General features: G+C 44.4%; 1 protein-coding gene across 2 annotated transcripts in view; it reads right to left on the bottom strand.

Annotated features, from left to right (window-relative positions):
• The window catches only part of MPP7 (MAGUK p55 scaffold protein 7), a 237,256-nt gene that overhangs the window by 132,101 nt on the left and 89,858 nt on the right, over nucleotides 1-15,297 (bottom strand). For both annotated transcript variants that reach the window (XM_062211103.1, XM_062211104.1), the window contains exon 3: nucleotides 9,618-9,736. In XM_062211103.1, the coding sequence (XP_062067087.1) occupies nucleotides 9,618-9,736 (119 nt within the window). The remainder of the gene's footprint in view (nucleotides 1-9,617; nucleotides 9,737-15,297) is intronic.

The following is a 15,297-nucleotide window of genomic DNA, read 5'->3' as shown; positions in this document are numbered from 1 at the left end:
TATTTTTATTATTATTATTATTATTATTTTTAAAATTTTTGACAGGCAGAGTGGACAGTGAGAGAGAGAGACAGAGAGAAAAGTCTTCCTTTTGCCGTTGGTTCACCCTCCAATGGCCGCCGCGGTAGCGCGCTGGGGCCGGCGCATCGCGCTGTTCCGATGGCAGGAGCCAGGTGCTTCTCCTGGTCTCCCATGGGGTGCAGGGCCCAAGGACTTTGGGCCATCCTCCACTACACTCCCTGGCCACAGCAGAGAGCTGGCCTGGAAGAGGGGCAACCGGGACAGGGTCGGTGCCCCGACCGGGACTAGAACCCGGTGTGCCAGCGCCGCAATACGGAGGATTAGCCTGTTGAGCCACGGCACCGGCCAAAGACATTATAAGGAAGCAAAGCCACAGACTCTTGTATAAGCAGATGCAAAGATCCCCAATAAAACATTAGCAAATAAAATCCAGCAATGTATAGGATTAATTGTGATGTATTACAAGTTTGCAAAGGCTGGCTCAACCTCAAGAATTAATGTAATCCATAACAGCAACACTAAAAAAGTAAAATCATATGATCATATCAGTACTTACCAAAAACATTCAATACCCATTCATGATTTTAAAAACAAAACCTCAGCAAACTAATGACAGAAAGATCTCCCTCAACTTGGTAAAGAATATGTACAGGTTATCTACAGCTAACATAGCACTATTGATGAGAAGCTAGATCATTTTCCTCTGTGATTAGTAACAAGGCAAGAATTGCCTCCCCCACTGCTACTCAACATTGTAGAGTCCTGGCTGATATGATAAGACAATGAAAATAAACAAAAGACATACGGACCAAGAAAGAATACAGCTATTTTTGTTTATACATGATGTGATTGACTCTATAGGAAAATCCCAAACAACAAGAAAACTCTGGACACTAAAAAGCTATTATATCAAGAATGCAGGATACAAGGTTAACATACAAAAGTCAACTGCTTTCCTGTATACCAGCACTGAACAACTGAAATCAGAAATTAAAAATATATCATTTCCAAGCTACAGTGTTCAAAATAGAGATATTTAAGTATGAATCTAACAAAATATGTGCAAAATATAAATAAGAAAATACAAACTGTGGTTTTAAAAAAATCAATGATCTCAACTGAGAGATATACCATGTTCATGGACAGGAATACACAATATTGTTAAGAAGCCAACTATTCCTAATTGATCTTGAAAATACACAAACCTAATAAAAATCTCAGGAAGTTATTTTGTGAATATGGCAAATGGATTCTAAAGTTTCTACGAAAAAGCAAAAGGGAGCTGGCGCTGAGGCATGACGGGTAAAGCCACCACCTACAGTGCTGGCATCCCATGTGGGCTCTGGTTTGAGTCCCAGCTGCTCCACTTCCAATCCAATTCTCTATTATGGCCTGGGAAAGCAGTAAAAGGTGGCCCAAGTTCTTGGGCCCCTGCACCCACATGGGAGACCCAGAGGAAGCTTCTGGCTCCTAGATTCAGTTTGGCACAGCTCCAGCCATTGCAGCCATTTGGGGAGAGAACCAGTGGATGGAAGACCTCCCTCCCTCTCTCTCTCTCTCTCTCTCTCTCTGCCTCTGCCTCTCTGTAAGTCTTTCAAGTAAACAAATAAAATGTTAAAAAAAAAAAAGGCAAAAGACTCACATGAGTCAGCACAATACAGAAGAAAAAAGTCAGAGGACTGACACCACCCTAACTGAAGATTTACTTTAAAGCCTCAATAATCAATACAGCATAGAAAAGGTGAAAGAGAGAAATCGGTAATGGCATGTAAAAGAGCACCCAGAAACTGACCCAAGCAAATAAAATCAGCTGATTTTTGAAGAGGAAAGACAATTTAATGGAAAAATAATGGCCTTCTCAACAATTGATTTTAGAACAACAGGCTATTCGTATGTAAACATTTCAATGCAGACACAATACTCACACCTTTAAAAAAAAAAACACAATTTAAAGTGTTTCATCACTCAACAGGAGCTCACATTCATTAGTGGTGTGAGTGAAAATGCTAAGGGTCATTCAGAAGACAACTTGGAAGTTTCTTAGAAAGTCAGTCTTGGCCGGTGCCGTGGCTTAACAGGCACTCCGGGTTCTAGTCCCGGTTGGGGGGCCGAATTCTATCCTGGTTGCCCCTCTTCCAGGCCAGCTCTCTGCTGTGGCCCGGGAAGGCAGTGGAGAATGGCCCAAGTCCTTGGGCCCTGCACCCGCATGGGAGACCAGGAGAAACACCTGGCTCCTGGCTTCAGATCAGTGAAATACACCGGCCGCAGCGGCCATTGGAGGGTGAACCAACAGCAAAAAGGAAGACCTTTCTCTGTCTCTCTCTCTCACTATCCACTCTGCCTGTCAAAAAAAAAAAAAAAATTAAAATTAAAAAAAAAAAAAAGTCAGTCTTACCACATGACCCAAATAGGACCCAACAATCCTGCTCCTTGGTACCTACCCCAAAGAGTTGAAACCCTACAGCCACACAAAAGCCTGCACACAAATGTTTGCAGGAGCCTCATCTGTAAGTGCTCAAAACTGGAAGCAATGAACATGACCTTCCACAGATGAATGATGAAATGCACTGTGACACATACCTAGAATGGAAGACTACTCAGCTAGGCAAGGAGGGACTGAAGCCCTACAAAGCCTAGTTAGCACCTTAAATACATATTTCTAAGTGACAAAAGCCAATCTGAAAAGGTGACCTGCTATCTGCACTTGACTGCAACTACGTGACTTCTGCAAAAGACAAGACAGTTCAAACACTATAAAGATCAGTGTTGCCAAGGTGGAGAGAGGGGATGGGAAGGTAGAAGGAGTTTCTAGGGAGATGAAACTATTCTGTATGACACCACAATGGTGGACACACAACTATGCATTTGTCAAAACCCACAGAACTGCCCAGAGTGAACTCCAAGTTCACGCAATAATGAGATCAATATTGGTTCATTAATTATGCACATACCACACTAATGCAGGAGGTTAATAATAAGGGGAACTGGGGCAGAAGGAATATTCTGGAAGCTGTACATGCCACCTGCTCGATTTTTCTGTAAATTTAAAGCCATTCTAAAAAGTGAAAGTCTGTTCACTAAAAAGAATATAATGGGGAAAAACGGACAAGGAATCCAACACACATTTCTCCAAAGAAGATGCACAAGTAGCCGAAAACCATGAAAAGATGATTTGCATCATTCAGTCATCTGGAAAATATACGTCAAAATCACAATGTCACTACATACCCACTAGGGTAGGTGGAATCAAAAACTCAGATAAAAGTATCTGGTGTGGGGCTGCCACTGTGGTGTAGCAGGTAAAACCACTGCCTGTAATGCTGGCATCCCATATGGGCACTGGTATGAATTCCGGCTGCTCCATTTCTAATCCAGCTCTCTACTAATGGCCTAGGAAAGCAGGGAAGATGACCCAAGTGCTTGGGCCCCTGCACCCATGTGGGAGTCCCAGAAGAAGCTCCTGGCTTCAGACTGGCACAGCTCTGCCCAATGCAGCCATTTGGGAAGTGAACCAGTGGATAGAAGACCTCTCTCTCCCTCCCCTACCTTTCAAATAAATAAATAAATCTTAAATATATATGTGTGTGTGTGTTTGCGTGTGTGTGTATATATATATATATAAACACACACATATGTGGTACAGACAGGCACTGTGGTGCAATGGTTAAGCCATTGCTTGGGGGAACACCACATATCAGAGTGCCTGGGATGGAGTCCCACCTCCACTTAGCTTCCTACTGATGTGCTTGGGAAGCAGCAGATAATGGCCCAAGTACTAGGGTCTCTGCCATCCATGTATGAGACCCAGATGGAGTTCCTGAGTTCTTCCTGGTCCAGTTCTGGCCATTGTGGTCATTTGGGGAGTGAACCAGTGGATGGAAGATTTGTGTGTGTGTGTGTGTGTGACTCTGCCTTTCAAATAAAAATAAATGAACTTTAAAAATAAGTCGGTGAGGATGCAGAGAAGTCAGAACCATCACACCCTGCAGATGGAAAAACAAATCAGAGAAGAATCTTTGGGAAAGAGTCGGGCAGGTTCCTAAACGTGAAGCATGGATTTACCAGTTGACTCAGCTGTTCCACTCCCTGATACATACACAAGAGAACTGAAAACTAGGAACAAAAATGTGCACACGGAGGTTCTGTGCAACAGTAATCCATAACAGCCTTGGGGGACACAGCCTGTGTGTGCTTCAATGACTGAAAGCGTAAACAGAACGTGGTACGACACACGGTACTATGTGGCCACAAAAAAGAACGGTGCACTGGTGCGGGCTAGCACGTGGGCGGCCTTTGAAAACAGCAAGCTAAGTGATGGCAGCCGGTCAGTGAAGCACACATGTGACCCGTCTCTGTCAATGCAGAGAGAAGACCCGAGGCTGCTCGGGGCTGGGATTAAAGAGAGGATGCAGGGCTTGGCAGGGGTCAGCAAGGAGGTAATAAAAACATTCAAATCGTGGTAATGGCTGCACAACTCTCATATACTAAAGCCCACTGAATTGTATGCTTTAAATGGGTTGACTCAATTATAACTTGAAAAATCTGTTTCCGCCTAAATGTTGATGACTATCCCTAATGGAGTGGCTGGGTTTCCTAAATGAAAACATCAATATCATACTCATTATGTATATGAAATTCAAATTTAATTGGATGTTTTCCTGTATTTTACCTGGCAGCCTTACTCCCAGGTCCAGTATCTCTAACCTAGGACATAATTAGGCTCCGTTCAAGATTGGTATTATCCGGTGGGATATTTGCTCATGCTCCAAACAACCAATCAACATAAGGAAAACTAAAACCACCTTTCGTCTCCTCTGAAGAGTTTGCACAGGTAAGATCTAGTACCTGGATCTTGCAGCTTCTGGAGATCTCCTGGATCCCTTTTCCTGACCCCCAGTAGCCAGGCATATACACTGGCTGGGTGTCGCAGCAGGAGGAGTTTCAACACGCTCATAACCAGCACACACGCTGGTGAGCCCAAAGGCTGAAGACCAGGCCCCCTCTCCCAAGTCCAGATCAACTCCCCACTCCCAACATTTTGCCACCATCACCTCTGACCTGGACATCTCATGCCCCCTACTGGAGAAAGCTGGCCGACGGACTTCCACAAGAAAAATCTGCTACCTTCACTCTGCTGCTTTATGCCTTTCAATGCAATGGTGCCCACTGTCTTAGGATTAAGTCTACACACCCTATGTGGCTCACAAGCCATTCAAGAATTGGCCTCTGCTCACCCTTCCTGCCACCCTGTGCTGCCCATGGCCTTCCTCACTTCACACACCAGCCACAGAAGCTACCAGCCTCCACAGGGAGGGACTGGGCTCCCCTGGCCTGCCCTATCTCCCCATCCCCAACCGCCCCCATGAATGTCCATGAATGAGCAACTCCCATTCATCATGGCAAGTTGAAGCCAAAGACACCAAAACTGCCATGGGCCCCTCGCTGAGACCAGTTGTTGAGCTGGTTGGGCACCTTGTACCTCTAAGAAAAACAAAGCCCTAAACATGATCTATTATGTAGAGTGGCTCACCTCTTGTGGGTAACCCCTCTGGGAAACTGGAGTGGAGACTACACAAGGCCAGGGACTGCACCTGCCATGGTGGACATCTGAGTCCTAGGGATCCGTTCAGGAACAGTACAGAGTAAGGACTCAGCAAATAGCACACAAATCAATCAAGCAATGATGAAAGCTAAAGCCATGACCCAATGTTATAAGAGTCTAGCTGAGTATTCATCCTTAGCCCTTTAAGACTTGCATCACAGAAACACACATACTAATTCAACCATACGAGAAAAAAAATTTTCTCCAAAATAGCAACTTGTGTTTGTGGAAATGCTTCAAAATCCCCAAAAAGATAAAATTCAGATTGATGCGTTTGCTTCCTTCTACCCTCAAACAGATATAAGACTACGTAAAAAGGCAGAGGAAAAGACGCAACTGTTTAACACATCCTAACAATTTCACAGTCTTATCCTAGAACTCCAACACAGTTATGAGTTAGGAACAAAAACTTCTTGAGCAAACAGAACTATCACCGTTATTTAAAAGAAATACAATATTTAAGCATGTCTTTATGAAACATCTTGCTGTAAAATAAATTTAAACAAGATCACAAAAAAACAAGGGGAATTAATTAAAAGGGTCATGGAAAAACAGAATTAAAAGGTAAGTTTAATTTGCCATAAAAATTTTTGAAATCCATGTATAACCAGACTCATAACATAACTGAGCAAAAGAAAATTTGAACTAGGAAATCTCATTAGGGAAAAACACAAGTAGGGGAGAAGTCGAGAAATGTGGTTAAAACACAATTTTAGGGGCCCATACTGTGGTGCAGCACATCCTGGTACTGCAGTGCCAGCATCCCGTATGAGTGCCAGTTCAAGTCCCAGCTGCTCCGCTTCCAATTCAGCTCTCTGCTATGGCCTGGGGAAGCAGTAGAAGATGGCCCAAGTCCTTGGGCCCCTGCACCCACATAGGAGACCATGAAGAGGCTCCTGGCTTTGGATCGGCGCAGCTCCAGCCATTGGAGCCATTTGGGGAGTGAACCACTGGATGGAAGACCTCTCTCTCTCTCTCTCTCTCTCAAATAAATAAATTAAAAAAAAAAAAGGGACACAATTATATGCATCGTGGGCCTGCAGATTTGCAGAAGCTGGGTCAGAGACACAGGTCTCACTCATGGGCAGGCTATCCTAGTCACCAGGTCATGAAGATTTTAATATCCTCATCTTGCCACTCCTGTAAATGTGTGTATTTCCATCGATTGTCTGTTCTTCTCTTTTTTCAATGCTGCCTTCCTTCTGATACATCTAAAATCTCACCCTCAAAGTCTTTATTATTCTTCAACTGCTCATCTGAACCTTTTTCTTTTAAAAAATATCCCTAGCTGCCATCCTATAGGGTAACCCTATTTCTTTCCATAGACACTGTCCTATCCTGTGGGGTTCCTTCTGAAGAGTGGCTCCTGCGTGGAGGTGCTGGGCTGCACCTGTCCCTGACTGCAGACTGTCAGTCATGTCAAATTGCCTCCTCTTTTGTGTATGTCGCGTTACAACAAAAGTATTTCAGACTGTGTGATGATTCACAATTTGTTTTATACATACACAAAATACAAGGGCTAGGGAAAGTGCATGTGAGAATAAAAGGGGCACACTGCGACCACCCAGTTCTATGTCACAGCTTCAAGTGCAGGCAAAAGAGCCTAAAAGCCAAGTCTTTTCAAAAGATTCATGCAGAGGCCGGCGCCATGGCTCAATAGGCTAATCCTCCGCCTTATGGTGCCGGCACACCGGGTTCTAGTCCCGGTCGGGGTGCCAGATTCTGTCCCGGTTGCTCCTCTTCCAGACCAGCTCTCTGCTATGGCCCAGGAGTACAGTGGAGGATGGCCCAAGTGCTTGGGCCCTGCACCTGCACGGGAGACCAGGAAAAGCACCTGGTTCCTGGCTTCGGATCAGCGCGGCGGCCATTGGAGGGTGAACCAACGGCAAAAAGGAAGACCTTTCTCTCTGTCTCTCTCTCACTATCCACTCTGCCTGTCAAAAAAATAAAATAAAATAAAATGAAATAAAATAAATAAAAAGATTCATGCAGAAAGGTTGAAGGTTTCTACCCTGCCAGCCTTAAGCAGAGGTGCTCGGAACACAGCTGGGTGGTTACAGCTGCAATCCCAGGAGCGTGCTTCCTGGATGCATTCAGACTTTACGCAGTTGAAACGAATAGGACTGGAAGTCTGCGTCCGATGGCAGGCAGAGTGCACTAGAGGTATGTCATAAAGGCAACTGCAAAAGTACACTTTCTTGTAACTAGAGGAAAACACTCAGGCTGCGTTAGTGCGCTACCTGGGTACTGACAACATCGAGTGATCTGCTTCATCGAGTTTAAGAAACCAGACACCACCACCCTCCTGTACGTCCCCCACCCACCCATCACTGACACGTACTTCGGAAAACAGCCTACCCTTAAACCCGACAGCTGGTGTAACTAAGAACTGCTTTCACATACCGGTTTCACTCTTTGAACAAAAAATAACAACCATTTCTGTAGCTTTTGTACATCTTTAAGCCATGTCACTTTCTCCTCGACACTTAATAATGCTTAAATTTTGCTTAAGCTGTACGACCATGGAAGAACTGAGGTCTTTATCATTTTATTTGAAACTTACAAGCAACCTTGGTAATGGGCATTATAACTTCCACTTTCCAGGTCAGAAAATTGAGACAGCAACTATGCTGTGGCTAAATACTAACGAGGAAGCATTTGTCATTTGGGGGCATGTCTACTTGATGATTACAGGATGATAATAGCAATTCAAATATGTTTTATTCCTCCTATCAAAAGATCAAATCAATAGAAATAGGTCCCTAGCTGGTGAACTTCCAATCTTCACAGGATTATTTTTTTGGGATGGCCTCACCAAGTTGTAAGCATCATCAATTACAATCCTGAGACCATGCCCAACCAATACCCAGAAAGCAGCTCACAACCTAAAATTCACTCAGGACACACAGCACCCTGGCAATTTGGTTGTTAACGAAAGACAAATAAATGAACGTTCTTGTCTTTCCATGTATTGTACTAGGAAAATGTCACATGTGGACACTTTCATTCCTGGAGAATTGTCACACGAATTTCAGAAAATGTAACAAGTAAAAAAAAAAAAAAAAAAAAAGAACAATTCCATTCTGAGAAGCAATTAGCAACTCCAAACTTGCTCACTTTCAAACACTGCACCTCCAGGAAAGGCCTCGTGTGGTGACAGGCAACCACAACAAATTCAGCTAATTAATTATGGGCCGGAGGAACACGGAGGCAGAGGTTCCCACCTCCTATGGACACAGGAAAGACTCTCGATTTCTTTCAGCCCGGGTGAAACGAGAGAAATGCAATTCGTATTTCCAGAGGCAAGAGTGGCCTATTTTCCAGTAAGCTTCTCGTTCTCGGTTTCCTATTTGAAGAGGCCTGATGACTCCCAGCATTGCGCCCGGATCTGGTTCCTGGTGGCTGATCATTTTCAAGCCGTGATGCTTTCCTACCACTGTCTCCAAAAATGGTTTTTATTCATACTTCGCTTCGGTGTTATTTATCTACAAAATACCATTTTCGGTGGAGTTGTGCCAGGGGAAGGGAACAGCTTACTAGAATTTCAGTTGACTTTGTTAAAGGAAATTATTTTAAATGAATGTGGCTACTGAACTGCTGCCATTCTTGACCTCAGAAAATATATTCCTGCTCGTTTGGATGGTGAACATTTATTTATTTAAGTTAAATTCCAGCTCGTGAATGCTGACCTTCGAGGAGTGTAAGCCTTCCTGCTACTATTTCATAGGCTTTTCCTAAACAAAAGCAACCACATGTTTGCTGTATTAGTAGGCACAGCCAGATCACCCCCATTAAGTGAAATCATCCAGGTATTTTTGGTAGAATCTTTAACAATTTCCACGCCTGTCAGTGAAATGGAAAGAGGCTGTCTTGTTTTTGCAGGGAGCAACAATTCAATCTCTGGTTTACTACTACATGGCGTACAAAATATTTTTCCATATGCTTTTTTTTTTTTTTTTTTTTGCAAAGAGAACCTGACATGGGCAGGGTTTACCTTGACCAGTGAATGCAGGCTTTTTTCACCAAACATGTCCCAGAGGAAGGTCAGGTCTTCCTGGCTATCCACATGTGGCCGCAGCTGTGCTGCTAAAGCAGCCAACAGCTCACACAGACCTATAAAATGAAAATAAAACAGCGTCAGCTTAGAGTGATCTCATTAATTTCGCTGAAGGTGTGTGGCAGTGACGGCTGGAACCCGTCCTCTCTCCTGGATTTGTGCTCTGAGCTGTTCGAGCAAAACGCTTCTCCCCAAGAAGCGAGGGGAGCTTTTTGATTTTTCAAATTCCAGAGAAGTGTGCGTTCACGGACCAGTCTTTTACCTTCCACTGTTGTCGGCGTGCTACAGTCGTCCGAGTTTACATAACCAAGACAGAAAGCGTGCACAAGTTTTCGAGAAAGAAGAAAAGCGCACACATTCCTTTCCCTGATCGTTATTACATTTCTCTCCGCCCTAGCCAGAGAGTGCAGTGAGTCACGAATAGGAAAAACTTCCTTAGAAGAGCAGAAAAGCGATCGAGTGGCCCATGAAAAACGGCTTTGTAGTTCCCAGGACAAATTGTGTTCCTATAACACATGGCTCTGAGAACATCTGCACGGTGGAACAGCCAAAGTTCTACCCAGTCAGATGAAGTCAACCCACATGGTGCTGGCACTGTTGCCAAAGACAAACAAAATACTGAGTGGGGCAGGGCAGGGCAATTTCAAAGTCTGGCAAGTTGATCTCACATCCCTGAAAGAGTTAAGGTAGCAGATGCAAGTGACAGGAGGTGCCCCTCCCCTCTCCTCCAAGCGCCCTGGGGTACACAGTAGTGCAGTGTTCCTCAGTAGCATGCTACCTAAACCATCCATCTCCATCAGAGGCCGGCAGACTTCTGTCCAAGGCGTGTTGCAACAGGGCTCACCCGAGACTCTGTAGGGAGGGGACCTGGCAGGAGTCAGCATCAACTCGTAGCACATGTTTCATTTTCCACTGGGATTACAGGAGGTAAAAAGGACAAAATTCCTTTTATTTCTGTCTGCCGTCTACAAAAACAACAGGACCTCCAGGGATCTCAGCACACGGCACTGCTGTTATTTTTATCTGAATAAGTGGTGCTGTGCATCCGAGAGACAGCTTTACAAGATATTTAACGAGCAAAGAATGGTAACTTACGGGCTGCTGATTGGTCTATGATCTTCCTGGAGCATTATAATATTCTGCTAATCAGTGGGCATTCACCATCAGACACACTGAGGTACCACTTCGAAAATCAGATAGGTTACTTGGGAAATTTGATTAAATTCAAACATTCCTTAGGGACTGTATTTAGTGCCCCCTTTAACTAAAAAAAAAAAAAAAAAAAAAACAACCCACTCTACAAAAAACAAACTTCTCCAAATCTTTGGTGGCTTTCACTTATTCCCTTCCAAACCTGGCATTCTGCCTACACCCACTCTCATTTATAACTTAATAAAACTATTTTAAGCTATCTCGACCTAACTCAATCTGTAATCATACAGCTCTCATTATATTTCTATATAAATAGAAAAGTAATCAACAATCACCAAGATCAGTTGGCTAAGGTCAAAGGTTCAAAACGTGAAATTATGTAAAAAAGAAAAAAAGAAAAAGAAAAAAGGAGGTGGAATGGTGGAATTTCAGTATTCTGTTGCTGACTCCAGGAGCTGTAAAAATAATGACCTATTCCTTGGCAATATGTGACTTTAATTAAAGACACTAATTCAACTGTGAAATAATTTACATGAAATCCTTGTTGGGAGGATTAAATGCAACAATAAATTAGTGTAGTACCAAAGGGTAAGTTCTCAATATGTACAACTTGGTGAGTTTCAGACGCTGTTATTAATTATTACTGTTATTCAAACCTCAGCTTCACGCATAGAGAGAGCACTGCAAAATAACTTACCTACGCTTGTTTCCCTCGTGTGTTTGAAAAGCAATGGTAACCTGCACAGACGGAAAAACTGCACAGAACTTTAACTACACAGGGCCAGAGTTATTCTGTAGCAGGTAAAGACACGGCCTGCAATGCTGTCATCCCATATGGGTGCTAGTTGGAGACTCGGCTGCTCCACTTCTGATCCAGCTCCCTGCTAATGAGCCTGGGAAAAGCAGCAGAAGACGGCCCAAGAGCTTGAGCCCCTACCACCCACAGGCCTGGAAGAAGCTCCTGGCTCCTGGCTTCAGTCTGGCTTCAGTCCTGGCTGTTGCGCCATTTGGGGAGTGAACAAGCAGATAGAAGACTTTCTCTCTTTCTCTCTCTCTTAACTCTTTCAAATAAATAAATCTTTAACAAAAATTTAAATATACAAACACACATGCACCCACACAAATGAGCACATAGAACACTGATGAAATCTGAATGAGGGCCACGCCTTGGTCCACAATAAGTTGTTAAAACAGAATATCCCAGAATGGGTAAGTTATAGGCAATAGAAGCCCATTCGGCTCACAGCTCTGGAAGTCGGGAAGTCCAGCATCGAGGGGCTGGCATCTTTACGGGGCCACTGTCCTATGTTATTCCATGGCAGAAGGCAGAAGGCCTAGAAAGCCAGCAAGGGCCAGCAAGCACGAAGTGGCAGAACTGACTTTGACAGCAAGGCCACTCTCACAGTGCACAGCCCACTCCTGTGCTAACAGCATGAATCCATTTATGGGGGGGGGGGGGCGCTCCTATGAGCTAATCACCCCCTGTGGGATCCCACCCCCCAGCCTGGCTGCAATGTGGTTGGGAGTTCCAACACACGCCACATTCAAACCACAGAGGACTGGCCCAATGACAGCTTCCTACTTGTGGTGCTTTCTACTGGAGCTGGCTAAGACGTCAGTGCTGGCGGAGAAGGGTACAGGCTACATGGGCTCTCTCTGGGTTGTTTCTTACAACAGCGTGTGAATCACAACTATCTACTGACCCAAAAGAAAGAACTGCCATAAATACAGCTGAAAATCCAATGGAATACACACATGGCAACGTTTAGCACCATGGCTGGCACCAATGGAAAGTTGTGCTGTCCTTTTCCTTAATACTGCTTCCACTATAACAAACACGCCAAATCAACAGAAAGGTTCAAAGTCAACACAACAGCTTAACTATACATTCCAACTGGGTACGATGCCACACTAAGAAATAAGCCACCCTGGTGTTTTACATATGGAAAGAGTTAACTCTACCCAAGTACTGCTTAAGGTTTGTAGGGATAAGCCATATTACAAGGGTACCCACGGCCACAAGGGGTCTTCAAGAAAAATCCACGCACAGCTTCCAAAAGTTTTGCGACAAAACGAACTTACCTTTCAAATGCAACTTTTCCAGACAAATTTCCTACATGGGTTTTAATTGGTTTTTATTGATTTTTTTTTTTCTGTCACCTGAAGCTCATGAACTTGAGTTCCCAGGTTTTTTGCTACCTTGTTGCAGTCCTAATTTCTTTGCCACAATGTGACACCCTGGGGACAAGAGCAGTTCCTCCCGTTAGCTACCGTGTTGGTAACCATAACTGAAGCCGGAAGACACAGGACAGTGCCAACCTGCAGTTCGACAAAGTTACAGGAGCTCCCAGGCCAGAGGTGTGTGCAGTCTCCATGAAGGTAACCAGACAGCCACTTCAAAGAGATCTGGGAGGCCCTAAAAAAACTCCCTAGCCCATTCATAAAATGTGTCTGGGTTGTGACACGTGTTTTCAAACACTCCCGGGATTCAATTTCTACAGTTCCAATAGCAAATTATACCATGAAATCCAAATGGTTTTGGTCCTAGGGATTCAGAATACAAGTAACAGGAGTTTAGATGGCAGGATTTATTTTCTAAATTTTGACCTAAACATACTCAGTTTCCCAGTATCCCACAGCCATTCAAGCTGGTGAAGACTTCATTTCCACAAGCAGGTGGGTCAGCCATGATTGAACACTGTTCAAAGCTCACGACCTAAGACATAGCAGCCCTGGCGCTTGTCCTTGGGGCGTGGACGGCAGGGAAGGCCAGCACAGGCAGGTGTACCAGTAACCACTGCAGCAGAGACAAGGGGGCTCAAATCTGCAAAGGAAGGCCATATCATCAGCAGAGGCTCTGGGGAAGGAGGAGCAACTGGGGGGTTAGGGTTGGGCCAGGGTCGGAACGCATCCCCTAAAGTCCACATGTTAGAAACTGCATCCCTAACACAACAGTGCAGGCAGGTGGGGCCCACGGGAAGGTAATGGCCCTGAAGGCTCTGTCTTCAAGAATGGAGAAGGGATGGAAGATAGATATATATATATATATATATATATATATATATATATATATATATATATCTGCCTTTCAAATAAGTAAATCTTAAAAAAAAAAAGGGGGGGGGGGGATGGATTAAGCCAGAGACATAAGAGTGAGTGAGTTACCCTAGGAGTGGGTCAGTTATCTCAGAATGGGTTAGTTATCTCAGGAGTAGATTAGTTATCTCAGGAACAAGCTGTTTATCTCAAGAATGGGTTGGTTATCTTGGGCATGGGTTAGTTATCTCCGAATGGGCTGGTTATCTCAGGAATGGGTTAGTTATCTCAGGAACAGGCTGTTTATCTCAGGAATGGGTTGGTTATCTTGGGCATGGGTTAGTTATCTCAGGAATGGGTTGGTTATCTCAGGAGTGGGTCAGTTATCTCAGAATGGGTTGATTATCTCAGGAGTAGATTAGTTATCTCAGGAACAAGCTGTTTATCTCAAGAATGGGTTGGTTATCTTGGGCATGGGTTAGTTATCTCCGAATGGGCTGGTTATCTCAGGAATGGGTTAGTTATCTCAGGAACAGGCTGTTTATCTCAGGAATGGGTTGGTTATCTCAGGAATGGGTTGGTTATCTCAGGAGTGGGTTAGTTATCTCAGGAATGGGTTGTTTATCTCAGGAGTGGGCTGGTTATCTCATGAGTGGGCTCCTTACTGAAGAGCGAGATAGATCACTCTCACTGCCACTCTGTGCCCCCTCGCTTGCTCCGTCCAGTGGGGGTGACATGGCCAGGAAGTTTTGCCAGCTGCTGGCCCCTCCCATCTTGGGCTCCTCAGCCTCCAGCGCCCAGGGCCACGGGTTTCTGACTGTTACATGTGACGCAGGCTGGGGTATCCTGCCCAGGCCACGTGCCTAAGATCAGCAACCATGGAGGCTGAGGAATGTACTTGGAGCACTGTGCTGGTCACTGGGGACACAGCCAAGTGTAGAAGGCAGGACTCCCTTGGCCCCCAGAGACCCCACAGTCTGGGAAGACACCAGACACACACACACACACACACAGAAAGAGAGACAGACAGACAGACCAGTCCGAAACATGAGGTTCTCCTGTTTTCCCAGGAAAATATCTAAAACACATTTTCTTCCAAGCAGACACACAGATATGGAGGCCCCCATTGAAAGACATCCAATTATTGATTTCTTAATTGCTTAATTCATAATTCAAACATCTCATTGATAAAATACTCATGCCTCCTGAAAACATCTGGTTACAATTCCATTAGGAAAACATGCCTTTACCTCCAAGGGAAAATACAGTCATGTCAGTATTTGTTTTGGCCCCCACCTGCATGGTTCACACAACCATTTTATTTATGGTCTTCACAAGTGCCGGCCCCAAATTTGTGTATCTCCTATCCTGAGAAAAAAGGCAGCAACTCAGTAAAACCAAAATATGCTGAGGGCCAGCTGATTACGAT

This window comes from Lepus europaeus, chromosome 14 (genome assembly GCF_033115175.1).
Source record: "Lepus europaeus isolate LE1 chromosome 14, mLepTim1.pri, whole genome shotgun sequence".
Taxonomy (NCBI): domain Eukaryota; kingdom Metazoa; phylum Chordata; class Mammalia; order Lagomorpha; family Leporidae; genus Lepus; species Lepus europaeus.
The sequence above is the reverse complement of the archived record's forward strand: the minus strand, read 5'-3'. Positions and strand labels throughout refer to the sequence as shown.